We start from the raw sequence: 23,462 nt of genomic DNA, 5'->3' as shown, positions 1-23,462 counted from the left end.
AATAGAGACGAGATATCACGTCCTATCACACCTCGACGCGCCCCCATCTCAAGCAATCTGAAACCCGACAGAAACGCCAATTCTGGATTCAGTCTAGATGTAGTTTATTCAATAAGGTTATGTGCCTGGAACGGCAGCCAATGAGCGGCGGCCCCCTGGTTGGGCCCGTGGGTCCCACATGGCCTCGACCACCTCGTCATCGTCTTACGCGTTGGCCAACGTAGGGTTCTAGAACCCTACTCGATGCGCTGATATTCGTCGATTTGGTTCGAGACCGGTGGTTAGCGAGGAGCTGAGAAATGGACTGGTCTCGACGTAGAGCACACAAATGTTGCTCAAAGAATTTAGTCGATTATCCTCCACTGAATGGACGGACAATATCAGACGCAAAGCCCGTTGGTACGGATTTATCCAACTGCAAACTTTGACATAGCAAGACCAAAAAGACGATAGATTGCATGTATAGCTGCCCTACGTCCGCCTGAGCACCTGGATATATTTTGACGACTAGTCGACTTATGAGATCCTAACCCAGTATCTCTATGACTTACTTATCCGCACAACTGATTCAGATGGATTTTGTTCATAAATAAAGCCGTTCCCACTATGAGAATGAAATGACATTCTCCCCAACTCCCGCGTACTTGTGAAGGGCGTTTTCGAAGGCATTTGTGGATTTGAAATTGTGGTTTTTGAGTTGGGTAAAGGTTGTCTATTTCTAGAATTTGGATTCCGAGTTTGCACCGGGATAAGACATCATTCAAGTTTTGTTGGAATTTCGAAAAATTTATCTCTGTTAGGTAGTAGGTAGTCTTGCTTTGACAAGCGGCCCCGGGATAGATAAACATGAGCTTGATCAGTGTCTTGGACTGACCCGGGAGATACCAAGATCTACCAGGGTATGGTATCTGGCATGAGAAGATCGTCTTCATGATTCGATATTTACCAGTCTCGGTTCTTCGTGTAGGTCCATGGTTGTACTAATCTCGAACATGACACTTGATGTGCCAGCCTCATGTTTGTAGACCGTCGCTCAGCCATGTAGAAACCCCCCCCCCCCCTCTCTCTCTCCCTCTAGATAACTGCAATTTTTCCACCCAGCCCTTGTGCGCATCCTCCTCAACTCTGCATGGTGACTTGGATTCAAATATTCTTTCAACTCAAGAAGCATCGATTCAGCAAGAGAAAGTCGGATGTCGTGGAGTTTGAGAAAATATCTTCGCTCATGCCTATGGGAATGCCACAAAGCAGTCATGCAAGCGCCCCGTGGACCTGATGCTGCCTGCTGGAGACAGTAACTGACAAGCCTTGAAGGTTGGAATGAAGAAAGTTGGCGAAGGCAGATTGTGAGAGAAAATCCCGGACTCTTCCCGTCTGTGACTGGTGCTGTTGCGATCTTTGCTGGCCAGGGAGCTCACCCGGTGGGTATCTAAGGCGAGGTTGAAATGTGCTGGCGATTCCACCAGGACGAGAAGCTAACCTTGAAGTCCATCAAGCCAGAGTCATCCGAATATTCCGGAGCATCGGAGTTCTAGGACAGTCCACATAACTGAACGATTAATCGAAACATACGGTAGAAGAGAATGCCAAATTTTTCGCCATGGCACAGCGTCTCTATCTACCCAAGGCCCCAAAGAAGCTCAGTTGTTTCCAGCCGCATGACGGGCACCTGGCGAGGATGCGATTCAAATTTGACTATGGGCAGCTCGAGAGATCTCGCAACTTTGATCAGCACTTCCCCGATTGACACTACACAAGGAGCAATGGGGATTCAGCTTTTCATTTGTCGGTTTTGAGTAAGCAGATCCGGGGGACGGTGAGCTCGTCACACAATCCACTAGGTGGTCACCAGGAGGATCTCGATTTCGAGGAAATATTCGCAACCATCTATCTGCTAGTGGGTCACGATCTCATGGGATCTAAAAGCCCCTCAAAGATTCAAGCAGGCCAACGCGCATTTCGTCCAGTTGATTTTCTAGAGTATACGGGTGTCTTCGGGTTCTCTAGCCCATATGCAAACGCTCTGAGGTGGCAGTGTCTGGTGAGATTTTCTCCGACTGATTACGCGGCGTTCCACAGCCACACACAACAACAAGCATCGGCCGATCTTGATTCGGGATAGTTGGGTGGGTCAACAGCCACTTTCAAAAGAAAGACGAGCAGCTCTGGTTGCCTAACATCCGGCCTTTCCATACGTCAGCGGCTGCGGTGATTCTTAAGTCTCGGTGAGATTTCAACGATCGAACCGGAGGCTTTACTTCATCATCCATCACGTTCGCCAAGATGGCTTGGCCAACGTGCAACACCACCGAGGAGGACGTTAAGAGTAAGGCTGAAAATCGACCTGAACCCCTAAATCCCAACCCCTGACCTGGATAGTCCACGAAATCGATCTCTGGGATGGCGGAATCACCTTCCACACCCTATGCATCATCCTCTGCGCTATCTTCACAGTGATCGCGTTCATTCTCGCGGTCACTATTATGCTTGGTCATGCTACACACTATAGCAGGCCAGCTGAGCAACGGCAGTACGTTTCGTCTGCTCCCATTTTCAGAAAAGCTACAGGAGCCTAACTTCCCACAGCATCATCCGCATTCTGTTCATGATACCCGTGTACTCGATCGCCTCATTTTTATGCGTGTACTTCTACAGGCATTCCGTCTATTACGAGCTTATTGGGTACTGCTACGAGCCATTTGCGATCGCATCCTTCTTCAACCTGCTCTGCTCCTATATCGCACCCGACTTGCACACGCAGAAGGAGTACTTCCGTCATATTGAGCCGGTCAACTGGGTCATGCCTATCAACTGGCTGCAATCATGCACCGGTGGCCAGAAAGGGCCCTGGCGCAAACCGCGAAGTGGTCTGACGTGGTTCAATGTACGACCGAATCTTCCACTCCCTAAGATAACAGCGCCCATGGACTTACACGTCGATAGATCAACTGGATTGGCATCTTCCAGTACTGTTTCCTGCGTGTGATCATGACCGTCATCGCAGTCGCAGCCGAGTCTGTGAGCCGATACTGCGAGGATTCTGACAATCCAAAGTATGCGCATATTTGGGTAAGTCTCCTTGCCCTTCCATCACCGGACGCCCTCTAAGATAGTGTAGGTCTTGATCATCGAATCTGTCGCTGTGACCATTGCCATGTACTGCTTGATTCAGTTCTACATCCAAATCAAGAACGACATCGCACAGCACCGACCGTTCTTGAAAATTCTGTGCATCAAGCTGGTGATCTTCCTTTCTTTCTGGCAATCAGTGAGTTCTCGCATCCCCCTTGGTTGGGTGTGAGCTTTTACTGACAAAAAAGACCATCATTGACTTCCTGACTTCCTCTGGAGCTGTCAAGTCCTCCGCCAAGGTTCAGTTAGGAGACTGGAATAATGCTCTGCCAAATCTCCTGATTTGTATTGAGATGGCACTGTTTGCGATCCTCCATTTCTGGGGTTTCCCGTGGAGCCCTTATGTTCTCGGCAAGGAGGAGAAGAGTTCCGGCAGTGGTCTGCAATACTACGGAGGCTGGCTTGGTATCAAGGCGTTCATAGACGCGGCCAACCCGTGGGATCTGGTCAAAGCCACCGCACGGGGTTTGCGCTGGCTGTTTGTTGGCCGTAAACATCGCGAGGCTGATCCGAGTTACGACCTGCCGAAGCGAGAAGGGACGCAGTCCTTGGCGTAGGGCTCATCTTGTTGAGATTTAAATAAAATGACTAGTCGATAAAAGCCGCCGAACACAGCGAGAGTGTCACGCACTGAGCATAAAATTTCTTTAGAACCCCTGTACTATTGCAGTGATGCTCGTGTCAGACTTGGCGTCTGCATCTAGACAGAGAGCGCCCGGAAGAAAGTCCAGCCCCGGGCGTTGGCAACTTCAACATTGGCGCGCGCCTTCCGATCTTCACCAACGGCCATTTCTGTACGCGTCGAGCAGACGGGGAAGGCTGATAGGCCATCCCGTGAGCGCTTATTTCGTCTCAAAGATTGCAAGGCCTTTTTTCTAAGAAAACATGGGGAAATCATGTCACCTCCTTCGATCCTCCTACTCGATCGCGTCTTTCTCTCGTTGCGCTCTTGTTAAGGACGCACGCGTCCGATATCTTCACCATCAGCCCTCTCGTGCTTTCTCCGTCACTACACAGAGCCCGGCTGTCTCCAATATGAACACAACTCGTGTGTTATATGAACCAATTGAAGACGTGGAAAGAATGGAGTACTACTGCCCTGGAGGCTATCACCCGGTGAACATTGGAGATCGCTTCCATAATCGTTACCGGGTAGTCCATAAACTCGGCCATGGTACATACTCAACAATCTGGCTGGCCAAAGATGAGAAATCCAACAGATATGCTGCCGTGAAAGTCTGCACAGCAGATTCGAACCCTCAGGAGATCGATGTGCTGTCCAAACTGTCCAAGATCCAGCATTCGCCAGATGTGGCCCAAACTATGATTCTTTCAATAAGGGATGCATTCAATATCCAAGGCCCTAATGGTAATCACCATTGTTTGTGTTTGGTTACTGATCTGGCAAGGATGAGCCTGTCTGAAGCAAAGAATGCATCATGGATTAGCCTTTTTCAACTTGACGTGGCTCGAGCAATCGCGGCGCAGCTCGTGATTGCAGTTCAACAGATCCATGCACAAGGATTTGTGCATGGCGACCTTCATTGTGGAAATATCCTCCTTCGAGCGCCCCGTGATTTCAATCAGCTATCCACTGACAAGTTATATGAGCTTTATGGAGAGCCGATACTCGAGCCAGTCAACCGATTAGATGGCCAGACAATCCCGCCAGAGACACCAAAGCACGGTGTCTCACCTATCTGGCTTGGGGAGGCAAGCGAGAACATCACGCTCTTAGATGCTAGGATTCTCCTTTTGGACTTTGGTGAATCGTTTCGTCCGACAGAAGAGCAGCGGTTCGAGTGTCACACTCCACTTGCAATCCGTCCTCCGGAGGCTCGATTTGAGCCAACCAGGGCCCTTGATTTCCCATCCGATATGTGGACTCTTGCCTGCACTATTTGGGAAATTGTTGCCCAAAGATCGCTATTCGACGGATTTCTTACAAATGAAGACGATATGACTTGTCAACAGATCAGTGCGCTTGGACCATTGCCCGTCGAGTGGTGGGAAACATGGGAGGCCGGTCAAAGCAAGTTCACCAAGCATGGGGAGCCAGTTGAGCAATCTCGATGCCAATATCCATCATGGGAGGATCGCTTCACGAGAAACGTGCAGCAACCGCGACAAGAGAAGGGGATGCCTCTGCTTGCACCAAGCGAACGAAATGCCTTTTTAGCGATGTTGCGTCCGATGCTTTCCTTCTGGCCGCAACATCGTCCATCTGCCCAGCAAGTTCTCGAATCCGAATGGATGGTGAAGTGGGCTCTACCTGAGTACGAGAAGATCCATAACGCTCCACTTTAGTATGGATGGTTTGTATAGCTTTTGAGACCGCGGGTGTTTAATAGATTACTTCGTGGAATACTCGCCAGTTCTTGGACATGTTACCACCAAATCTTTGCTGTCTTGGTGAATCTACGGACTACGCAGAGTTGAATTTTCACCTTCTGCATCGGCAACCTGGGGATCCTTGAGCCGTGGTAGTGAGAATCATCCGGGATATCAATGTATTTCATCGGTATTGAGATACAGACGTGGTCATTAAGGTTTAGGTCACTGTCCACTGCCGGGGGTTGTTGAATGAACATCTCTTTGATACATGGACTTTTCTCCCGCAGATCATGATAGGTATGGCGGGGCACCTAGGTATATATAGTACCTACCATGCAGTCTTCAAGGATTTGTCGAAGTTGGAACATTCTTATATCATCTACCTCATTAGCCTTGATATCGGGATTAAGGAGAACATTTACATCCAGGTAAGGTTGATAACTAGATACTGTATAGTATTACATCTATCACACCCATTCCTCTCCTAGGAGGGAAGAAGGAAGTGTCCAAATAGCCAGAGGGTGTGTCCATCTAATAACTGCAACGATTCTAAATTGGTGGCATAGTCTGAGAATTGACCTTCAAATAGACTGTTATATTCCTCTTCCACACTGGCTCTAGTACATACGACCACAGGGTGTGGAGAACAGGGCTTCCCGTCCGCTCAGCCGTACTCAAGCCACACGCCGGCGAGTTAGTAGTATGGTGGGTGACCACGTGCGAATCCTCGCTGTTGTATGTTTTGTTTTTGCACTTTTTTATTGATAAAGTACGAAGGTACGATGTGGAACGGAGTGGTCAGACAGAGATCTTTACGAAATTGCCCTTTCTCAAAATCTTCACTCTGGGATCTCCACAATGTGAGGATGGACCCCATAGACAAAGGAGATGGCCCCTCCCCGGACCTAGATCAAGAAATTGGCGCCGGATATCATTACAAAAATGTGATGTGAGAAGTGATATCTTGAAGAGCAGGGACAGAAAGTGTTATGTTTCCTTAGAAGGGAGGTCAAGAGGAGAAAAAAGAGAGGAGAAGGGGTAGGGCCCCACCTAACTACTACATTCTGAGATTTTTACAGTACATTTAGAGGATTGAATCAATCAAGACTACTGCAACACCACTGGGCCGCCCAATTGGCTAGAACAAGATCACTGATTTTTTTGCGATACCTAGTTAATTAGGATCACATGGAGCCGGATACACTTTTTTCCATGGAGGGTCAGGCATCGAAACGTAAATAAGACCGACCACCTTTCGCCCCGCCATACAACACAATATTCCCCTCGCCCCACCAATCTCGACGCCTACGCTCACCTCACTATGCTAAGTGTAAGTATGTCCAAATACCAAATCTCTTTCCATAGTGTACATTACGCCTGACTATGTAGAGAGCTTTTCTCTCCCATCAACTAGCTTTTTTTTTCTCTTGACGACCGTTTCGGCCTCCCGGTACCTCTTGAACGAATATCATGGCGCCTTGTTCGATAAACACTGCTGCCAAAGAAGACTTTAGAAATCTCACAACATGGATGCAAGATGTTGCTAAAATAGAGAATATCGCAAACAACACTTCTAAATGCGTGGACAAGGATCGCCGGGAGAAATTGCTCCCATTCTTGAATGCACAGAAATATAGCGGTATAAAGGTTAGAGTTTCAGTTTATTCTGCGTCAACAAGTTGATTATCAACAATCGATAGGGCCACGGCTATGTGGTATACCGCATCAAGGGGAAAGCAGAAATTGGCCTAACGCCTAAATACCGCTCGTTATTTTTCCCGCTTTCAATCGGCTCGGGCAAATCACAAGTCGAAGAAGGAAAAGATGCAAGAGGAAGAGATGTCATCATGTTGACCGAGTCAGAGAATTCTGCATCTCCGCCCAGGGAAATGCTGAACCCTGGGGATTATATCCATTTTACTAGAGCTTTGGTCCTTGACGCGCATTTGGACTGTCTTATCGTTCTTTTGCCAGAAACAGATGCAGAATAGCCTGGATTGCCGTTATCTTCCTGTATTATGCAACCAAATTACAACCTCGGCGTTTAAATTGACATATTTCGGGCAGGTATTAACATATAACCCCATTCAAATGTGATTTATCAGTAAACAATAGGACTGGGATATGGCGATATGGTTGCCTCAGAAAACAGAAAATCCCACCTTCGTACCGTTGGTTAGAGCCATCGTCACTCCTGGGGTTCAAGATACCATTTTTCCGGTCGATTTAGGTGTCTCCGCATCTCCGCTAGGAAGAACGGAGGCCGTCATGTCGGCCGAATCAGATAACTCTGCGTCTCCGCCAGGGAAAACAAATGAATTTTCCGGGGACACAGTGTCCTCTCCGTCCAACAAGTTGGCCATTGAACGATGCGCCGCAATCTCGTCGTCAAGATGGTTTACCTCCTGTAATGGTGTACCAACTATTGCGGGCTGGGGATTCTCGTCGAGTGAGGTGCTTTCATGATGAATAGGCTCTGCATCCCCTGAAACATCCCATTGAGAAAGATTCTTTGTACTGAGCGTAAGATGTGGGGTTTCTGTCCGTCGTCGTTTTCTTGCTGCGGTCATGCTCCTTGGCGAGGATAGGGAGGCGCCAGGTAGAGAAGAGGCCATAAACATGCTACCTTCTTAGCGTCTTTTGCGACCGGCCTCGCAGTGCATCCGTATCCGCTGTGTTTGACTTGTATCAGGCGATGATATATCGTAACCTATTCCCGGAAGTAAAGTCAGATAATACATCATAATCTCAGCCGAGTTCCCAAGCTCGTTATGTATGTGGGGTATGTAGTGTAGCATTACCTGGAATGTTGTTGCCCTACTTTCAACTCCATCTGAAAAAGGTGAAAGCGCAGATAATTCCGGATGCCGCGCGTTAATCGTAAAACATGCGCGATCTGTAGCCCGACGCCTGTGAACCAAGCGTCAGAACTCCATCCCGGGCGGCTGCTATGCTTATATTCGTCCTTGTACCGCCATGGAGGTCGTGGCTGTCAGCCCCTGCTGATGAAGAGTACGCCATATTTCCTCTCCTTGCTGCTGTAAACAAAGTAAATAAACCGTATTGCAATTGCAGTTGCTGACGTACTGCGTTGTCTCTTCCGTTTAATTGCCGCTCTTTTCGTTATTTTTCGTTGATCGAATCTTGCATATAGCTCCGCAGATATAGAGTCTGTAAGTTCACGAAGCTTCAAATCTTCAACAATTCTATCAATGCCTATACTCCGAAACCTATCAACAGCTGCGGGTATACACTTGGAGTGTCTCCTTCCTGTATATCTGGATCCGTGAGTATCTGTAAAGAACAGGTGACCCGACCAATTGGAATCAAGGAGAAGTCTGTGTTGCTATTCCGCCCGATCTGCCAATTTAGGGGCTTAGAATGGATAAACTATTAATGGGAGTCTCTATACACTCATTCCGACAGGATTCATGGCTTAGATCATGTACCCGGATGTTTATATTTCCAGACCGGCGCTTGGTTGGGTGTCGAAGTGCGGCATTCGTCTTTACCCCGCCATCAATGCTTTCTGTTCAGCCAAATCGCCAGTTACATCCTAGTGGCATAATAAGGGGCAACGAATTCTATCACAGTAAGGATTCTTATTTCAGAAGTCATCGGTGTTTCTAATATCATTTGTGTCTAGCCGACTCGTTCTCTATTCAATTGTTCCTGACTGCAATGCCTCGAGAGACAATCGACTCAGATACCTTTCCCGGATTCTTTCCGAAATTGAAAGAACTTGCTGCATGGCTATCTGAAACGAAGGAATTTGAAGAGGAACAACCTAATTTATCGAGATGCGTGGATGAGAATCGACATGGAAAAATTCGCCCTGTATTAAGAGAGCTGGGATATGACCAAATCAAGGTATGAAGCCACGCCTTGTACATGAAGTCTTATTCACAACTCTAGGGACGAGGGTATAAAATCTGGCGTATTACTGGAAAAGTTTCAATTAAGAATACCCTGGATTACAACACACTATTCTTCCCTTTGTCCATCGGGTCTGGGCCCGAGAGCATTGCTTCAGGAGAGATCCAGATAGCAGGAGAGACGCTCACTCCAGGGTGCTATATTCCAATAACTAGAACCCTTACTGTTGATGGACAACTGGATTGTCTAATTGTCCTTTTACCAAACCAAGACGGTTCTCCAACAACTGGGAATGGAGACGATCACTGCTATGAAATTTTTTGAGCAATACTCGTACTTTCAGTTGATTCTAATCAGCAGAGAATAGAAATCAAGCATTTAAAGCTTGTCAATATTCAATACACTTCTGGAATTACCCTCGAGGGTCCAATATTCCGAGATTGCAATGAATCCCTCCGTAAGTTACATGCCTCAGTGCTCATGTATAAATTGCCTACTAAATTTGAAATATCTAAAATCGAGCAGGGAGGATTACGAGGATACTAAAGGTTTTGCTTCTGTTTTCTCTGGTATACATTCAACCTCACTTAATAATGAAACGTTCAAAGCGAAAACCGTCCCCATTCTTCACGAGGCGATTCAAAACGACTCGTTCAGAGTTGTCGATTTCCTTCTTGACAATGGAGCTGCTATGCACCCTCTACTTTTCCAACAAGCGACCAAACACACATCGTACCGGGTTCTGGAATTATTCCTTAATCATGGGTTCGATATCAACACGCCGATTGACACAAATAATCCTCCGGCTATCGCGTGAGTATTTTTCTTTCCTTTTATACGGATGATATTCTGATAAATTATTGTCTAGATCGTCCTTCCACTATATAAATTTGACCAGGTGGTTCCTTTTCCATGGAGCAGACCCTAATCGACGATGCGACAGAAACAAAGATTGTACGTCGCTTTCTATTGCTTTTCTGGACGCGGAATTTGAAATAATCCAACTTCTTCTTGACCACGGCGCTTCTCTACGGCAAGGTCAGGTGATGCATTATGCTGCAATGCGAGAGCTAGATGACCGGCTGGAAGTCCTACGGTACCTGATTGCGAAAGACCTCCCCGTGAATGATATCATGTATCAAAACTGTGGAGATGAGTACTATTTTCATATGTACAGCGGGATAGCAACTCCTCTCCATTATGCCGCCGGGAAAGGATTACTTGATTCCGTCAAGGTCTTGGTCGATGGAGGTGCTTTACCCTTGATCAAGGATCCGTCTGGTCGGACTGCTGCTGAATGGGCTCAAATGAACCATCATATCAGCGTTGTGGAATTCTTACGCTCATTATCTACTGGTGATGACGATGACTTCCGGCAGTTCACGGATACGTCAGGAAACCATTTTAGAACTGTTCAATTGGAGACGCTACTTACGCAGACCGGCCTGAAACTAGTCTAGTTTTAAGCATACTGGATCTTATGAAAATTGACTCGGGGGTTTCACTGTTATTGACTACAATCTCTTCACAAAAGTCTGTTATGACATTCTTCTTAAAGTATGCGCCGAGGATTTTCTAATGGTATTTCAAGAGTCATAATCCGACTATTTCATCTTACGAATACCATGCCCCCCACGACACTTGACCAAAAAGCTTCGGCGGAATTAAAAAAGATCGCGACATGGGTTTTCGAAACGAATGAACTCAAAGAGGAACAAGAGAACATATTTAGATGCGTTCACGAAGACCGTCATGCGAAGGTCGGCCCTCTGTTTGAGGCACTGGAGTTCCACAAAGCTATGGCGATTTGACCTGCCTTATACTCGGAATATACCTAGGGTATATCTAACATTCCTAGGGATATGGCTACTCCTTATGCGGCGTCACGGGAAGAAGTGCTCTACAATGGAACAGGAAGGATTACCAGTCCCTATTTCCCCCCTTATCGATCCAATCAGAGGCCGATAGTACAGTAGCAAAGATGCAAGTTGCTGGCGAGGCACTCAGCCTGGGAACATATATTTCATTTGCTAGCCCACCTGATCTTAATGGTCCACTAGATTTCTTAATTGTTTATTTACCTGAACCCAGAACTCCTTCAGATGGGAAATGAAAGGCCACTAGATTCTTTGTCTTCGAGTCATGGCTCAACCTTGTAATTATATATTGTCTTTATCTATATCAATAAGCTGCTTGAGCTACACCTAGAACACCGATTTTTCAACCTAGACATAACCGTGGATTTGTATCAATATAAGCTCCATTTTATACATTTTCGACAAGCATCTTTGGTTAACATCATCTTTGGCTCCGAAGTTCGGACGGGCATTGATTCAGGGCCGTAATAAGCTAAGTGCTCCTCCAACTAAATGTAAGCTCCCTGTGACCAAAGCATGCATGCCGCCCTGTTGCTCGCTTATCCGTTCCGCGAGCTTTATGGCCCCTTCGATTGTCGGTTCGATTGACACGGCGGCATGAGGATGAGTTTCCTTCCAAAGCGACGAATATATCGGGCAAAGATCTGAGAAAGGCGTCTCCGGCGCCTTGAGTGTTTTGTCTAACACATCACATGATCAGCCTGACAGCTAGTCATCGCAGCATTCTTTTCCTTACCTATTCTCGTGGTCCCGTCTTCTCTCTCCTGATACGTGGTGAAGATCACATGGTCCGGCTTCGCATCGTGCTCGGAAAGCGCACGCGAGAGAGATTCCAGAAGATCTTCTCCGTCACGTTGATCGGAGCAATGGCTGAAGATAAGAACCCGAGATCTATATCATACACGACTGAGTAACGCGGAGTCGGGGTCTATGGAACAGTTGAGACTTACCTTGGTATGTCTGCGGCCTTGATGTTCTTCGAAAACCACTCCGCAGCTTGTTCAAGACTCAGCGGGTTATGCGCACCGTCCAAGAACCACTGGGACTTCCCCCTCTCTATTACCTCAAACCTGCCAGCCCAGGAGAAATTGTCGACCCCCTTTGATATGTCGTCGGAGTCTAGAATATACTCTGAATTCCTGAGCTGTACAAATCTCGTAGCCAGTTGAAGAGCTAGGGAGCAATTCAGCCGTTGTACGGGAATGCCGAGGACCATTCGGTTGGTGGGGAGGTCGCTGGAAGGCGAGACAAAGGTCAAATCGGTGTTCTTCTCGACCGCACGCTTCCGTAGGACTTCATTAGAACCGGGTTCTTGCACGACAGAAAATGCCGGTGCCCCAGCTTTGAGAATCCCCGCTTTATGCCAAGCGATATCCTCGACCGTCGGGCCCAGCTGCGCGACGTGATCCATCCCCAGAGATGTGATCCCCGTCACGACGGGCTTCCGTATCACGTTCGTGGCATCATACTCGCCGCCATGGTGTGTCTCGACTATGGCGGCCTCGACGTTCTCCCTGATGAAGGTGTGAAACGCCAGCAGCAACAAGAGCTGCAGATAACGGGGCTTTCTTGGGGCCTCTGCACATCCGTCCGAGTCCGAAGGTGCAAGGGTTTCCCACACTTCAAAGAAATACCGGGTGAAGAGATCTTCCGTGATGGGCTGGTTGTCAATCTGGATTCGTTCCCGGATGCACTGCAAATCGGGGGAAGTGTATAGCCCAATCCGCTTGGGGAAGCCGGTCCTCAAGCCATGGGCGTGTAGAAAGGACCGGGTGAACGCACAGGTACTACCTTTCCCTTTCGTCCCGGCCACGTGTATCACATTCAGATTGTCGACGTCATTCTCCTAGCGTCGGTCAACTAGTTAGTTGAGACGATTGTGGCCGGGTGTTCTTCCGGAAACGCCGGCGCTTCAGGATCCATACCGAGTGTCCCAGGGCCTGCAGCCATTCCTTCATGCCAGCCAAGCTAGGGATGCCCTTGACAGTTGGGTTCCCACTAGGAGTTGCAGAATCTTGCGGTGTGGAGGGCAGCGCAGGAGTCGTCGGTCGGGCTTTCCGTCGTCGCGTCTCAAGAAGCCTCAAGGCATTCTGTAGCTCGTGTCAGATCAAAACGCGTTCCAGGGTTCAGGGGGTGGGGATAAAAACCTCGTAAGTACGGCGCATTTCGGCACTGTATAGCGACAGTTGATTACCGGCAGCTGATCACCGGAACGACGCAAGACGTGCTGCAGACAGTGCAGGGACAGCAAGCTAGCGAGATTGCGCATTTGAGGTTGCCGACCTCCGCGCGCTGAAGGTCCATTCTAGGTTAGGCTCAGAGAAGGTTCCAAGGTTCCTTGAAAGTGGGAAGGGCGCTGATGTAATCCACCACCGAACCTTTCAACCAATCCTGGAAGGCTTGCATTTGCATCCTTGCAGGTGCCCACCTGGGCAACCTCCATAGTGAAGTGGAAACCTCAAGGGATTCCGGACGGGAAGCTCCCGAGGTTGGAGCCACTGAGCTTCAAATGGTCTATCGCCATCCAGTCCCGTATCTGCAAGGGTAGGAACCATGAGACCGTGTGATACGTCAGCTAACCATACAGCAAGCCGGTGATAATAGTTATCAGGTGCTATGATGATATCGGCCGTCAACGCGCTAGAACTAAAGTCCTTTCGGCTCAAGTGGCGAGAACGGCCTCACAGAGCGATGGTGGAACAAAAATCGCTTATTTCGGTCATATACATGCGCTATGGATCGTAGTCGTACATCCCGTGCCAGTAACGCGACGTATTTTGATGGGGGCTGCGAGGCAGTCTTGCGCCATGTCTTGATCCTTACATCATCTCCACAATGCGCACTGGATCAAGGACGATTGCCGAGTCATGGCTCGCGGGGGGGGCGGAACGGCCGAGATGAGAACAAAGTACTGCACAGACAGAAAGTGGAGCGAGGGCTGGCGATAAGGATTTGACGCATGGGTTTGCTTCCCTGCCAACGATCTAACACCCGTAGTGTACAGGTCGCCTGTGTACCGATGATCTTCAGCTCCAATTTTTGGATCATGTCGGGCTCTGCATACGGTACCCTATGTGGCCCGCTTTTGGCTTCCCCCCCCCTCTATAGACGGTCAATCCGGAGAGTGTTTCAGACCCGAGAGAATAGCATTGACGATGGCAGCGTGGATTCCAATGTCTTCATTGGAATCTACTCTGTGACCAATCTAATACCGCCCGTCGATACAGCTATTTCAGATGCGGCTTGGCGTAGGAAGCGGAGTCGAGTGGGCTGCGCAGAGAGCTGGCCATGTGCATTAGTTTATTGCACTTCGTACTTCGTCTTCTATTCCAATTGGCCGCGTCTCCCTTGCCAGGTGTTCGCCCGAGCATCCACGTTGTGGCTTAGTCAAGCATGAGACGATGCAGCTGGGTGGGCTACTGTAGGTACTAATAGAAGAGCCCCTCCGGCCCTGGGCTCTCTCTCTCCTCCTTCTCCGCTCTGTAATTATCCATCATGTCGTCCTTTTCGCTACCATCTATAATAATGGGCTGCCTCCGCCGCTTCTTCTCCTGCCTTTGTAGAATATCCTACTATCCCACAAGGCAGCATCGCACGGAAAGCGCGTGGCCTTCCCGCTTTATGGTACCACACATTGGGAAATTGTGTGAATATGAGAAAGGCGAATCCAGCCCCACAGTCCACCGACTGTCGATTGCGCTGAAGAAGAATGAAGGGGCTCTTGAGGTAAACTTGTCACTCGACTGGAAGTGGAGGTGTTGAGCTTAACGTGGAGCAGTTAGACATACCTGACCACGGCCTCGTCCGGACCCCACTTGCGGGGAAATCCTCGGCCGAAGAGAAACGCCGCTTGGAGCGCATTGAGCACGCGTGGAGTATCCATGGCATGTTTAGACTCCGAATGCATTCTTTGATTAAGAAGCGCAGCGGAGATCCGCTGGAACAGGCTGTGGGCGAGCTGAAAGCTATTAGTCTGTTATTTCCGGATCTCCGAGCGGAACATATCCGGATCTGCATGGCGGCGTGGCTCGCCATCCTCTGCGCCGTCGATGATATACTCGAAGTGATGGATACCCGCAAGGCACAGGATGCGATTCGCGCGAGCATTGCGATTTTGAAGAGAAAAGAGAAATTCTACGAAAGAAGTGAGTTCCACGGCAGCAGCTCTGGGACAACAGACACTGACAACTACATAGTCTTCGATCTCTCGCCCAAGGGCGAGGTTCGTTCCCTCATGCTGCTGTTTCGGGACCACTGTTGCAGCTTTCTGTCCGATGCAGCCGCGCAGAGCTTCTTCGATGAAATCTGCCTGGTCTTCCATGGGTTCATGCAAGAGATTGAGTTCCAGGAGGGCCGTTTGAAATGCGATTTGCAGACCTATATGGGAATCCGAACACGGACCATTGGCGTTGCACCATTTTTGACCCTGATCCGAGATCAGGTCTTCCCCTCCGGCGATTATCCTGACGTGCTTTTGGCCCTGCAGACGGCGATGATTGTTGCCGTGAGCCTCCAGAATGATCTTGTTGGGTTAGAGAAGGACATGGAGGAGCACGAGCCCATGAATGCTGTAATCCTAACCATGAGAACATTACAAGCAAATGGGGAGACGCGAGGAAGTGCCCTTGCCGATGCTATTATAGCGATCTCTACATTGCACAACTCCACTATCGAGGAAGCGGTACACCTACATCGCAAGGTTATGCAGGAGTCAAGGACAGAATCGGAGCTAGCCGTGGCGAACTCCCTGCTCATCTTGACCGAGACTCACTTCCGGTGGTGCACGACTGCTAAGAGATATGGAACGGTAATGAAACAGGCCTAGAGGGCAGGGTGCATTTACATTGGCCTTCCTGCGGAAAGCATACAGCAGAACGATAATAGAAGGGTGGGATAGAAGGGGATGGGGGAAGAGCAGACGTTGGTATCTTGCATACCAGTGGATACTTTGGATTGACGTTGATGAAAGCTACGATAGGACGACTGAATGCAAACGATCTAGAAGCTTACAGGGCGCCTCTGCACGGCGTGCAGTACGCATGCAGAGTCAAAATACACAAGTACCTGTCAGCCACCGGTTCGCATAAGACAATGATCCCTGTTGGGCATCTCGCATAAGATCATGCCTTAGGCCCCCTGTCAATATGGAGGCTCTTCCACGCCCCCAATTCCCACTTTCCCAAAATAACCATGTCGCCAGCGGAAGTAACATTCTGGTCTTCTTTTGACTTTGCAATCACGGCCCCGGATAATGTGTGGGCGACTCATCTCATCCGTGGATGCAAGAACCTATGTGGATGTGGACTGGAATTCAAACCGGGTCTGTGGAATCGGCTTATATGCATGGACAGCGGGGTTGGCGGCAAGCCTGCGTTCCACAACCCAGAGTGCATTCTGGCGTCTTTGTATTTGGCAAATGAGATCCCGGCATGTCTGGCATACGAAAAGGGAACTTGGGGAATGATCTCGGTGATGATAAAGGGCCATTCGAGGCCGGTGCGAACGGAAATATAGAGATGGCTTTTGGTATAAAGCATATGTCCACAGATATTCATCAAGACAGAGAGCGATGGTTAGACGCTATGCACACTCGCAGCAGAAGAAAAAGGGCATCACAGAAGAACCACATGCGGTGGATTGCCGAGCCGCCCGGTATTGCGGTACATGCTAGCAGCATTGACCATCCATCCACCGCCGTGGTTCTCACCACCCCAGATCCGAGACCAAACCACGCCCAGGATACCATACACCACCACTCGAGTTGCATCTGCCCATCCTGATGGGTCGAAGAGATCACGTAGGAAGCCCAGCAGAGCCGTGAAGCCAGTATATTGCGCGCGGGGCCGGCGTGAAGCACAGAGTCGCTCCCAGGCACGCTGGGCTTCATCCCAGAAGATGGGCTCCCGGCCAGCGGCTTCGTGGACGTGACCGAAGACATGGAGGAGGGGGCGGATGCGCCATGATTCCGCCAGAAGCTTGGGACAGCCGGTGGAGTAGACCGGGGACAAGTCCAGGTGGGACTGGGGCGGGGTGTGAGTAACCAAGATGTCGGTTTCGGGGGGGACAGTCCCTGACCAGGCGTCGTGGTGGGAAGGGTAGGTGAAGGCGTGCTCGGGGCCAAAGGGGACGATGGCTGGGATCTGAGGCGCACCGTAGACGGTGAGAGAGCGTGAGCGCGAGCTTGTGAGAGGAACAGTGGGGGAGGTGGTATCGGGCGGCGCGAACTCGAGAGTCACGGCGGAGTGCTGGAGGTAGTGGATGTCGCCCCAGTCGATGCGCGACGAGCTGCTGGGATCATCCAGGGAGCGAATCGAGGCAGTTGACGCGGAGACGGCCGCGAAGGAAGATCCATTCGACAAGGTCTGGTCATCGCGATCCTCCTCGCAGCGCGACCGCGCATCAAAGTAGCTGTCGTGATTACCGCAGATCACGACCTTGTGCTGGTGTGGAAGAGAACGCAGCCAGTCGACGGCCGCTTGAATTTCTCGCACGGAGCCATCGTTGGCGAGATCGCCGGCGTGGATGAGCAGGTCGCCGTCGGGGACATCGGGCCACTCGAGCGTGTGGGTGTCGGAGAGACAGACAACGCGGATCGGATGCGCGTTTGGGGGAGGGAGGAGCGGCGGTCCCCGGAGACGAAGAAGGAGCTGGTGCAAAGGATAGACGAGGGCCAACAGCGGGGAGGCGACGAAGTAGTCAGGGAGGGGACGGCGATGGAACGGATTGGACATGGTCGTCAGAAAGTTCGCAGAGTCGCGGTTCGCAAAGCTACCCCGGGCGCATAACAGCCAGAACAATGGCGGGGAGAAAGCGGTGACATCAGGATGTGGTCGAGACCGTGGAGGGGAGGATGAGAGGAAAAGAATGGAGAAGCGCGCGGTGATAGCGGAGCGGACCGCGCAAATGCAGTCATGGAACTTGCATCTACCAAGTCCGATGACTCGATCCTAGTGTTTCCTTACGTCTCCGTTGCTCTTAAGTACATCGACTCCATCCATAGTCGCGGCCATCAACCACCCCCATCACCCAACATCCAATAACTTGCCCCGGACACGGGATATGACATCGGATTCAAGTCCTTTCTTGCATCTCCAATTTGGTTCCTGGCTTGAGGCATCGACATTTGCCACATCCGTTCCAAGTCTTCAGCCTGGCTGCTTGCGGAAGCCCACTTCACCCGCTGCCACACAACCGCCGCACCCATTCATCCCCATCGCTGTCGTGGCCATCTCACTTCACAGTTGAACTTGTCCTGCTCCGACATCTCGTCCTCGCCTGTTCTGCGGTGAAGGTGGTCCCTCGTCGCGCACCGCCCTCTGTTTTCGCTGCGAACCAACCAACTCGCATCCCGGTGCCCCGCCTCTCAGCTGCGGTCCGCCAACACTCCCACTCCACAACATGGAGGGCGTTGATCTCACCAAGGCCATGTTGAACAAGGGAAAACAGATGGCTTCCGTCGCGGCCTCTACTGCCAATGGCAATGGCGGCAAGAAGAGGAGAAAGGGCACCGATCTGAAACCCATCGTCACCAACGAGGCCAATCCTGCCGCCGGCGAAGCCACAGAGTCGTAGGTTTCCATTTTTCATCTCACTGGGGTCCCCCAGTCTACCCACTCCCCTCCATGGCTAATCTCAATCTTTCACTGGATCTAGCACTGGTGCTGCGCCCGCGCATGCAAATCTCAAGACTGGCGGTGCCCCCTCGTCGCGGTCGCCATCATCCTCATCGGGAGATGAGGTCGAAACTACCGCCGAAGAAGAAGACTCGGAGGACTACTGTAAGGGCGGGTACCATCCTGTGGCCGTTGGCGAGACGTACAACAATGGTCGCTACGTCGTGGTGCGCAAGCTGGGATGGGGCCATTTCTCCACCGTCTGGTTGTCGCGGGATACCACCACGGGCAAGCACGTCGCACTTAAGGTGGTGCGCTCCGCAGCCCACTACACCGAAACCGCCATCGATGAGATCAAGCTACTCAGTCGGATCGTCCAGGCGAAACCCTCCCACCCGGGTCGCAAGCATGTCGTCAGTCTGCTAGACTCGTTTGAACACAAAGGCCCGAACGGGGTCCATGTATGCATGGTCTTCGAGGTGCTGGGCGAGAACTTGCTGGGTCTGATCAAGCGTTGGAATCATCGCGGCATTCCGATGCCCTTGGTCAAGCAGATCACGAAGCAGGTCCTGCTCGGGTTGGATTATCTTCACCGGGAGTGCGGCATCATCCATACCGACTTGAAACCGGAAAATGTCTTGATCGAGATCGGTGACGTCGAACAGATCGTCAAGGCACATGTCGAGCAGGAGGAAGCCAAGAAGGAAAACAAGGAGGATAACCGCAACGGCCGGCGGCGGCGGCGCACATTGATTACGGGCAGCCAGCCGTTGCCAAGTCCGTTGAACACGAGCTTCAGCAGCTTCGACTTTAAGCACAGCTCCTCCAATTCCCACAGCAGCCTGAGTCAGATGGTGAACGATTCGGGTGAGTTACCCTCGTGAAACGGACTTGGTGTACCTGTTTACTGACCTACGATTGACACCAACAGCGGAGCCGCCGTCGATGAAAGAGGCTCTGGGGATCAAGGAGGAGGACGAGAAACAAAAGCAACGAGAGAAGACAGCGTATGTGCTTCCACCTGGAGAAGCGTTTGCCAAAGGCTAATCTCGTGCGTGCAGTGATCTCCTGGAGAGAGAGGTGTCGGGCATCTCCCTAGACAAGAACTCTCCATCAGACAAGTCGGCCGAGGATGAGATTGATGCCAACATCATCTCCGTCAAGATCGCCGATCTGGGCAATGCCTGCTGGGTAGGACATCATTTTACGAACGATATCCAGACACGGCAGTATCGGTCTCCGGAAGTCATACTCGGTTCCAAGTGGGGCGCCAGCACCGATGTATGGAGTATGGCATGCATGGTGAGTTTAAGACGACTAGGAGCTTTTTTTGGCATCCGCGGCTAACAAATCTTCAGGTTTTTGAACTGATCACCGGAGACTACCTGTTCGATCCCCAATCGGGAACCAAGTATGGCAAAGACGACGATCACATCGCCCAGATCATTGAGCTGCTCGGTCAATTCCCCAAATCGCTCTGTCTCTCTGGCAAATGGTCCCAAGAAATCTTCAATCGCAAGGGCGAGCTGCGCAATATTCACCGACTCCGCCACTGGGCCCTCCCCGAAGTGCTCCGCGAGAAGTACCACTACACCGTGGAAGAGAGCATGCGTATCAGCGAGTTCCTGTTGCCGATGCTGGATCTATCCCCCGAGAAGCGGGCTAACGCCGGTGGCATGGCATCCCATGACTGGATGGACGGTACTCTAGGCATGGACGGCATTGGCCTTGGAATCACGCCGGGTACACGCGGCGAAGGAATTGACGGCTGGGCATCGGAAGTCAAACGACGATGAACCCGGGATCTGTCGAATTGTAGCGTTCTTGTCTCTTTACTTTCGTCTCATCTCGTCTTTTGAGAGACCCAAACCCTAGACGGGACGGGCCATCAAGCTTATTCGATGAAATGTCTTTGTTGCTTGATCCTCTCGACGGCGCCGATGTGCAAGTGCACGATCTTTTCTCTTACAGTTAGGCGATCGATACTGGTTGGACCACGTCTCTCGATTCCTTTCCTTTCTTCTTATTCTCTGTTCTGTGTTCTGTCTGGGTCCTTTTCTTTTGGTAGTTGGTTGGATGGGGTTTTTTCTCTTCTTTCGACACGATGCCATGCTCGTACGCCATGTCCTTCGCCCTCATACCTCCACCTATCCCCTGCGCTCTGATTCTACTACTTCAACCCTTGTCTGATTTTCGTCCCGTCTCCCTTCCCCTCACAAATAGATTCTCGTCCTGGCAGCTCCAATCTTTTCTGTCGTCTGTGTTCGAGTTTGCTGGATGGACCGATGCAACATCGCGGTGGTCGGCGAAATCACCCCCCCCCCCCCCCCCGTTCGTCTGGATACACACGAAGCCAGACAAGTTATGACCCCTGAATGGATCCGATTCTCCATGCCTCATTATTGGTTTTGTGATCTCATTACGGGATTTTCAATCCTGAAGGATGAATTCGGAAGTTCGTAGACAATTAGACACGTTTCTGTTCGGTGTAATGGAAGTATTTGCGTGGAAGTGTTCCACGATTCTCCGGAAGCACGCAAACGAATAATATCACTAGTGTAGTATCTAAATATGGGGTGTTATGGAGCCCATGCAACTGCTACATGCTGAGCTGCGTTCGGCAAAAAAACATCGTCGTTCAGATCATGATCCATCTTCGGCTTCTTCACTAGGTAACTGCCTGGGGAACCATCCGTATCTCGAGAAATCAACATACATCTCTCCCATCGTGTCAGAGGTGACCTTGACACCTTCCTCTCGGAGCGCTTCGGCCTGGCGCTGTGCGCTTCCTGGGCCACTACCGTGCTATCAGTTTGGGTGTATGAAACACAAACTTGGAGGGAAGGAATTTGCGCTGAATAAGTTCCTGGACAAAACAAGAAGACGCAAGGAAACGCATTCCCTACCGGTGTGAAATCATGCCCCTGGCGTTGATCACCCTCTGCCATGGAACAGTACTTGAATTGAAATGGAGACCGGACTCAAGATCAGGCAGTGATTTAAGACAGACCCCGACCTGGCGAGGCCGCTGAGCTATTTGGCAAACAGACTGTCAGTGAACCATATTATAATGGCATCGTCGTCGACGATTCGTACGTTCACCGAGTAGAAGGGCGATATGGCCGTAGGAAGTGACCTTGCCGTACGGCACTTCCTGGATGGCGGCGTAGACAGCGTTTGCCCACCACTCTGCTTCTTCCGATCGAGGCATCTCTCTTTCCCGTTGTTTCCCGTCTTCAGGCCTTGAGCAGTTCGACAATCAGAAATGTGGTTGTATCCAGGGCCAACACAAAGCTAAGCTGGATACAGTTCGGGCAAACGTTGCTCCGGCTATCGATAAGTCGGAAATCACTGCGGCGAAGCTGTACCGCTGAAGAGCCTCCCTTCTACGCTCAACAATACTCGAATCTACCAGGACAATGCCAGGTTCGCTAGCCGACTACCTTGCCAAGAACTATCTCAACGCCGATCCGGCCACAGAACGCCCCAAGAAGAAGCGCAAGAAGACCAAAGCCATCGACACCGCAAGCTCCGGGCTCGTCATTGCAGACGACGACCCTCCTGATCTCCGGAACGCGAGCACAACTCAAGGTCACGATGACGAGTACAGTCCCTTCGTCGATACATCCACGCACAGTGCGGAGTTCCGCCGCGCGAAGAAGTCAAGCTGGAAGACCGTTGGTGGGTCCTCTGGCGCAGATGCGAGCGACCAAGCAGCGGCAGATGCCATCTTAGCCTCCGCGGCCGCCGAGCGAGCTGCGCAGCAGGCACATGAAGACGACGATGGACCCGTTGTTGAGCGCACCGAAGAAGACGAAGGGCCGCGCATGGAATCCGGCGCACGAGCCGGTCTCCAGACAGCAGCGCAAACTGCCGCGATGGTGAAAGCCCAAGAAAAGCGGCGCAAGGCCGAAGAAGCACTCTACCGTGACCCGTCGGCAGCAGACGTCAAGACGCAAGAAACCATCTACCGTGATGCGTCCGGTCGTATCATCAACGTGGCCATGAAGCGGGCCGAGGCACGCCGCGCCGAGGAAGAAAAACGCGAGAAAGAAGAGCGTGCGCGCGAAGCGCTCATGGGCGACGTCCAGCGCCAGCAACGCGAGACACGGAAACAGGAATTACAGGAGGTCAAGGCTATGCCGGTGGCGCGCACGATCGAGGACGAGACGCTGAACGACGAGCTTCGCTCGCGCGAGCGATGGAATGATCCTGCTGCCGGGTTCTTGACGCAGACCAAAGGGCCCGGTGCGAGTGTTACGGGCAAGCCGTTGTACCGCGGGGCATTCCAGCCTAATCGATATGGCATTCGCCCTGGGCACCGGTGGGATGGCGTTGACCGGGCGAATGGGTTTGAGAAGGAGTGGTTTGCGGCAAGGAATAAGAAGGGCAGGCTGGAAGCACTGGATTATCAATGGCAGATGGATGAATGATTTTATTATAGGAATGCTCGTTCGATGGTAGGCGATCTAGCGCTGCGACTCGAATACACGACATGTGGGTGCTGGCACCCAGCTAGTAATAGTGCTGCTTGTACGTAGATTCGATCAGGGCAACTATCCCGATGGACCTAGACAATATGAAGATTTAGATCAATGACCTTTTGCATACTCTCGTTGCAGTATAGTCC

The 23,462-nt window shown here is 50.8% G+C and overlaps 12 protein-coding genes across 12 annotated transcripts; 9 read left to right on the top strand and 3 right to left on the bottom strand.

Moving 5' to 3' along the window:
• Nucleotides 1-2,283: 2,283 nt before the first annotated feature.
• Nucleotides 2,284-3,689, top strand: N7459_000901 (OSTA/TMEM184 family protein; the record flags this gene model as incomplete). The annotated part of the gene is made up of 6 exons (XM_056940086.1): nucleotides 2,284-2,326; nucleotides 2,380-2,530; nucleotides 2,587-2,884; nucleotides 2,944-3,069; nucleotides 3,119-3,268; nucleotides 3,321-3,689. 6 exons carry the CDS (start codon nucleotides 2,284-2,286, stop codon nucleotides 3,687-3,689), a joined length of 1,137 nt encoding a protein of 378 aa, XP_056804366.1.
• A 478-nt stretch (nucleotides 3,690-4,167) lies between these two features.
• On the top strand, nucleotides 4,168-5,439 carry N7459_000900 (uncharacterized protein; the record flags this gene model as incomplete). Its single annotated transcript, XM_056940085.1, has 1 exon — nucleotides 4,168-5,439. One exon carries the CDS (start codon nucleotides 4,168-4,170, stop codon nucleotides 5,437-5,439), a length of 1,272 nt encoding a protein of 423 aa, XP_056804365.1.
• A 1,497-nt stretch (nucleotides 5,440-6,936) lies between these two features.
• N7459_000899 (uncharacterized protein) lies at nucleotides 6,937-7,457 on the top strand (the record flags this gene model as incomplete). The annotated part of the gene is made up of 2 exons (XM_056940084.1): nucleotides 6,937-7,113; nucleotides 7,167-7,457. The coding sequence occupies 2 exons, from the start codon at nucleotides 6,937-6,939 to the stop codon at nucleotides 7,455-7,457; spliced, it is 468 nt and encodes a 155-aa protein (XP_056804364.1).
• A 1,690-nt stretch (nucleotides 7,458-9,147) lies between these two features.
• Nucleotides 9,148-9,666, top strand: N7459_000898 (uncharacterized protein; the record flags this gene model as incomplete). Its single annotated transcript, XM_056940083.1, has 2 exons — nucleotides 9,148-9,336; nucleotides 9,382-9,666. 2 exons carry the CDS (start codon nucleotides 9,148-9,150, stop codon nucleotides 9,664-9,666), a joined length of 474 nt encoding a protein of 157 aa, XP_056804363.1.
• Nucleotides 9,667-10,033: 367 nt separating this feature from the next.
• N7459_000897 (ankyrin repeat domain-containing protein) lies at nucleotides 10,034-10,802 on the top strand (the record flags this gene model as incomplete). Its single annotated transcript, XM_056940082.1, has 2 exons — nucleotides 10,034-10,155; nucleotides 10,211-10,802. The coding sequence occupies 2 exons, from the start codon at nucleotides 10,034-10,036 to the stop codon at nucleotides 10,800-10,802; spliced, it is 714 nt and encodes a 237-aa protein (XP_056804362.1).
• Nucleotides 10,803-10,967: 165 nt separating this feature from the next.
• On the top strand, nucleotides 10,968-11,455 carry N7459_000896 (uncharacterized protein; the record flags this gene model as incomplete). The annotated part of the gene is made up of 2 exons (XM_056940081.1): nucleotides 10,968-11,102; nucleotides 11,201-11,455. 2 exons carry the CDS (start codon nucleotides 10,968-10,970, stop codon nucleotides 11,453-11,455), a joined length of 390 nt encoding a protein of 129 aa, XP_056804361.1.
• A 220-nt stretch (nucleotides 11,456-11,675) lies between these two features.
• N7459_000895 (bifunctional folylpolyglutamate synthase/dihydrofolate synthase) lies at nucleotides 11,676-13,315 on the bottom strand (the record flags this gene model as incomplete). The annotated part of the gene is made up of 4 exons (XM_056940080.1): nucleotides 11,676-11,899; nucleotides 11,956-12,110; nucleotides 12,170-13,065; nucleotides 13,145-13,315. Coding segments are annotated over 4 exons (1,446 nt in total), but the record flags the coding sequence as incomplete, so codon positions are not given.
• A 1,525-nt stretch (nucleotides 13,316-14,840) lies between these two features.
• Nucleotides 14,841-16,044, top strand: N7459_000894 (terpene synthase family protein; the record flags this gene model as incomplete). Its single annotated transcript, XM_056940079.1, has 2 exons — nucleotides 14,841-14,945; nucleotides 14,998-16,044. The coding sequence occupies 2 exons, from the start codon at nucleotides 14,841-14,843 to the stop codon at nucleotides 16,042-16,044; spliced, it is 1,152 nt and encodes a 383-aa protein (XP_056804359.1).
• A 787-nt stretch (nucleotides 16,045-16,831) lies between these two features.
• Nucleotides 16,832-17,950, bottom strand: N7459_000893 (metallophosphatase domain-containing protein; the record flags this gene model as incomplete). The annotated part of the gene is made up of 1 exon (XM_056940078.1): nucleotides 16,832-17,950. The coding sequence occupies one exon, from the start codon at nucleotides 17,948-17,950 to the stop codon at nucleotides 16,832-16,834; it is 1,119 nt and encodes a 372-aa protein (XP_056804358.1).
• Nucleotides 17,951-18,617: 667 nt separating this feature from the next.
• N7459_000892 (serine/threonine-protein kinase) lies at nucleotides 18,618-20,628 on the top strand (the record flags this gene model as incomplete). The annotated part of the gene is made up of 5 exons (XM_056940077.1): nucleotides 18,618-18,787; nucleotides 18,873-19,699; nucleotides 19,764-19,839; nucleotides 19,894-20,134; nucleotides 20,191-20,628. 5 exons carry the CDS (start codon nucleotides 18,618-18,620, stop codon nucleotides 20,626-20,628), a joined length of 1,752 nt encoding a protein of 583 aa, XP_056804357.1.
• An 847-nt stretch (nucleotides 20,629-21,475) lies between these two features.
• N7459_000891 (MGMT family protein) lies at nucleotides 21,476-22,043 on the bottom strand (the record flags this gene model as incomplete). The annotated part of the gene is made up of 3 exons (XM_056940076.1): nucleotides 21,476-21,629; nucleotides 21,739-21,865; nucleotides 21,929-22,043. 3 exons carry the CDS (start codon nucleotides 22,041-22,043, stop codon nucleotides 21,476-21,478), a joined length of 396 nt encoding a protein of 131 aa, XP_056804356.1.
• A 208-nt stretch (nucleotides 22,044-22,251) lies between these two features.
• Nucleotides 22,252-23,265, top strand: cwc26 (putative cell cycle control protein (Cwf26); the record flags this gene model as incomplete). The annotated part of the gene is made up of 1 exon (XM_056940075.1): nucleotides 22,252-23,265. One exon carries the CDS (start codon nucleotides 22,252-22,254, stop codon nucleotides 23,263-23,265), a length of 1,014 nt encoding a protein of 337 aa, XP_056804355.1.
• Nucleotides 23,266-23,462: the final 197 nt, after the last annotated feature.

The sequence above is a fragment of the Penicillium hispanicum genome, assembly GCF_028827665.1.
Source record: "Penicillium hispanicum strain IBT 35686 chromosome Unknown utg000001l_segment0_segment0, whole genome shotgun sequence".
Classification (NCBI taxonomy): domain Eukaryota; kingdom Fungi; phylum Ascomycota; class Eurotiomycetes; order Eurotiales; family Aspergillaceae; genus Penicillium; species Penicillium hispanicum.
Note: the sequence above shows the minus strand (reverse complement) of the source record. Positions and strands in the feature narration are given on the sequence as shown.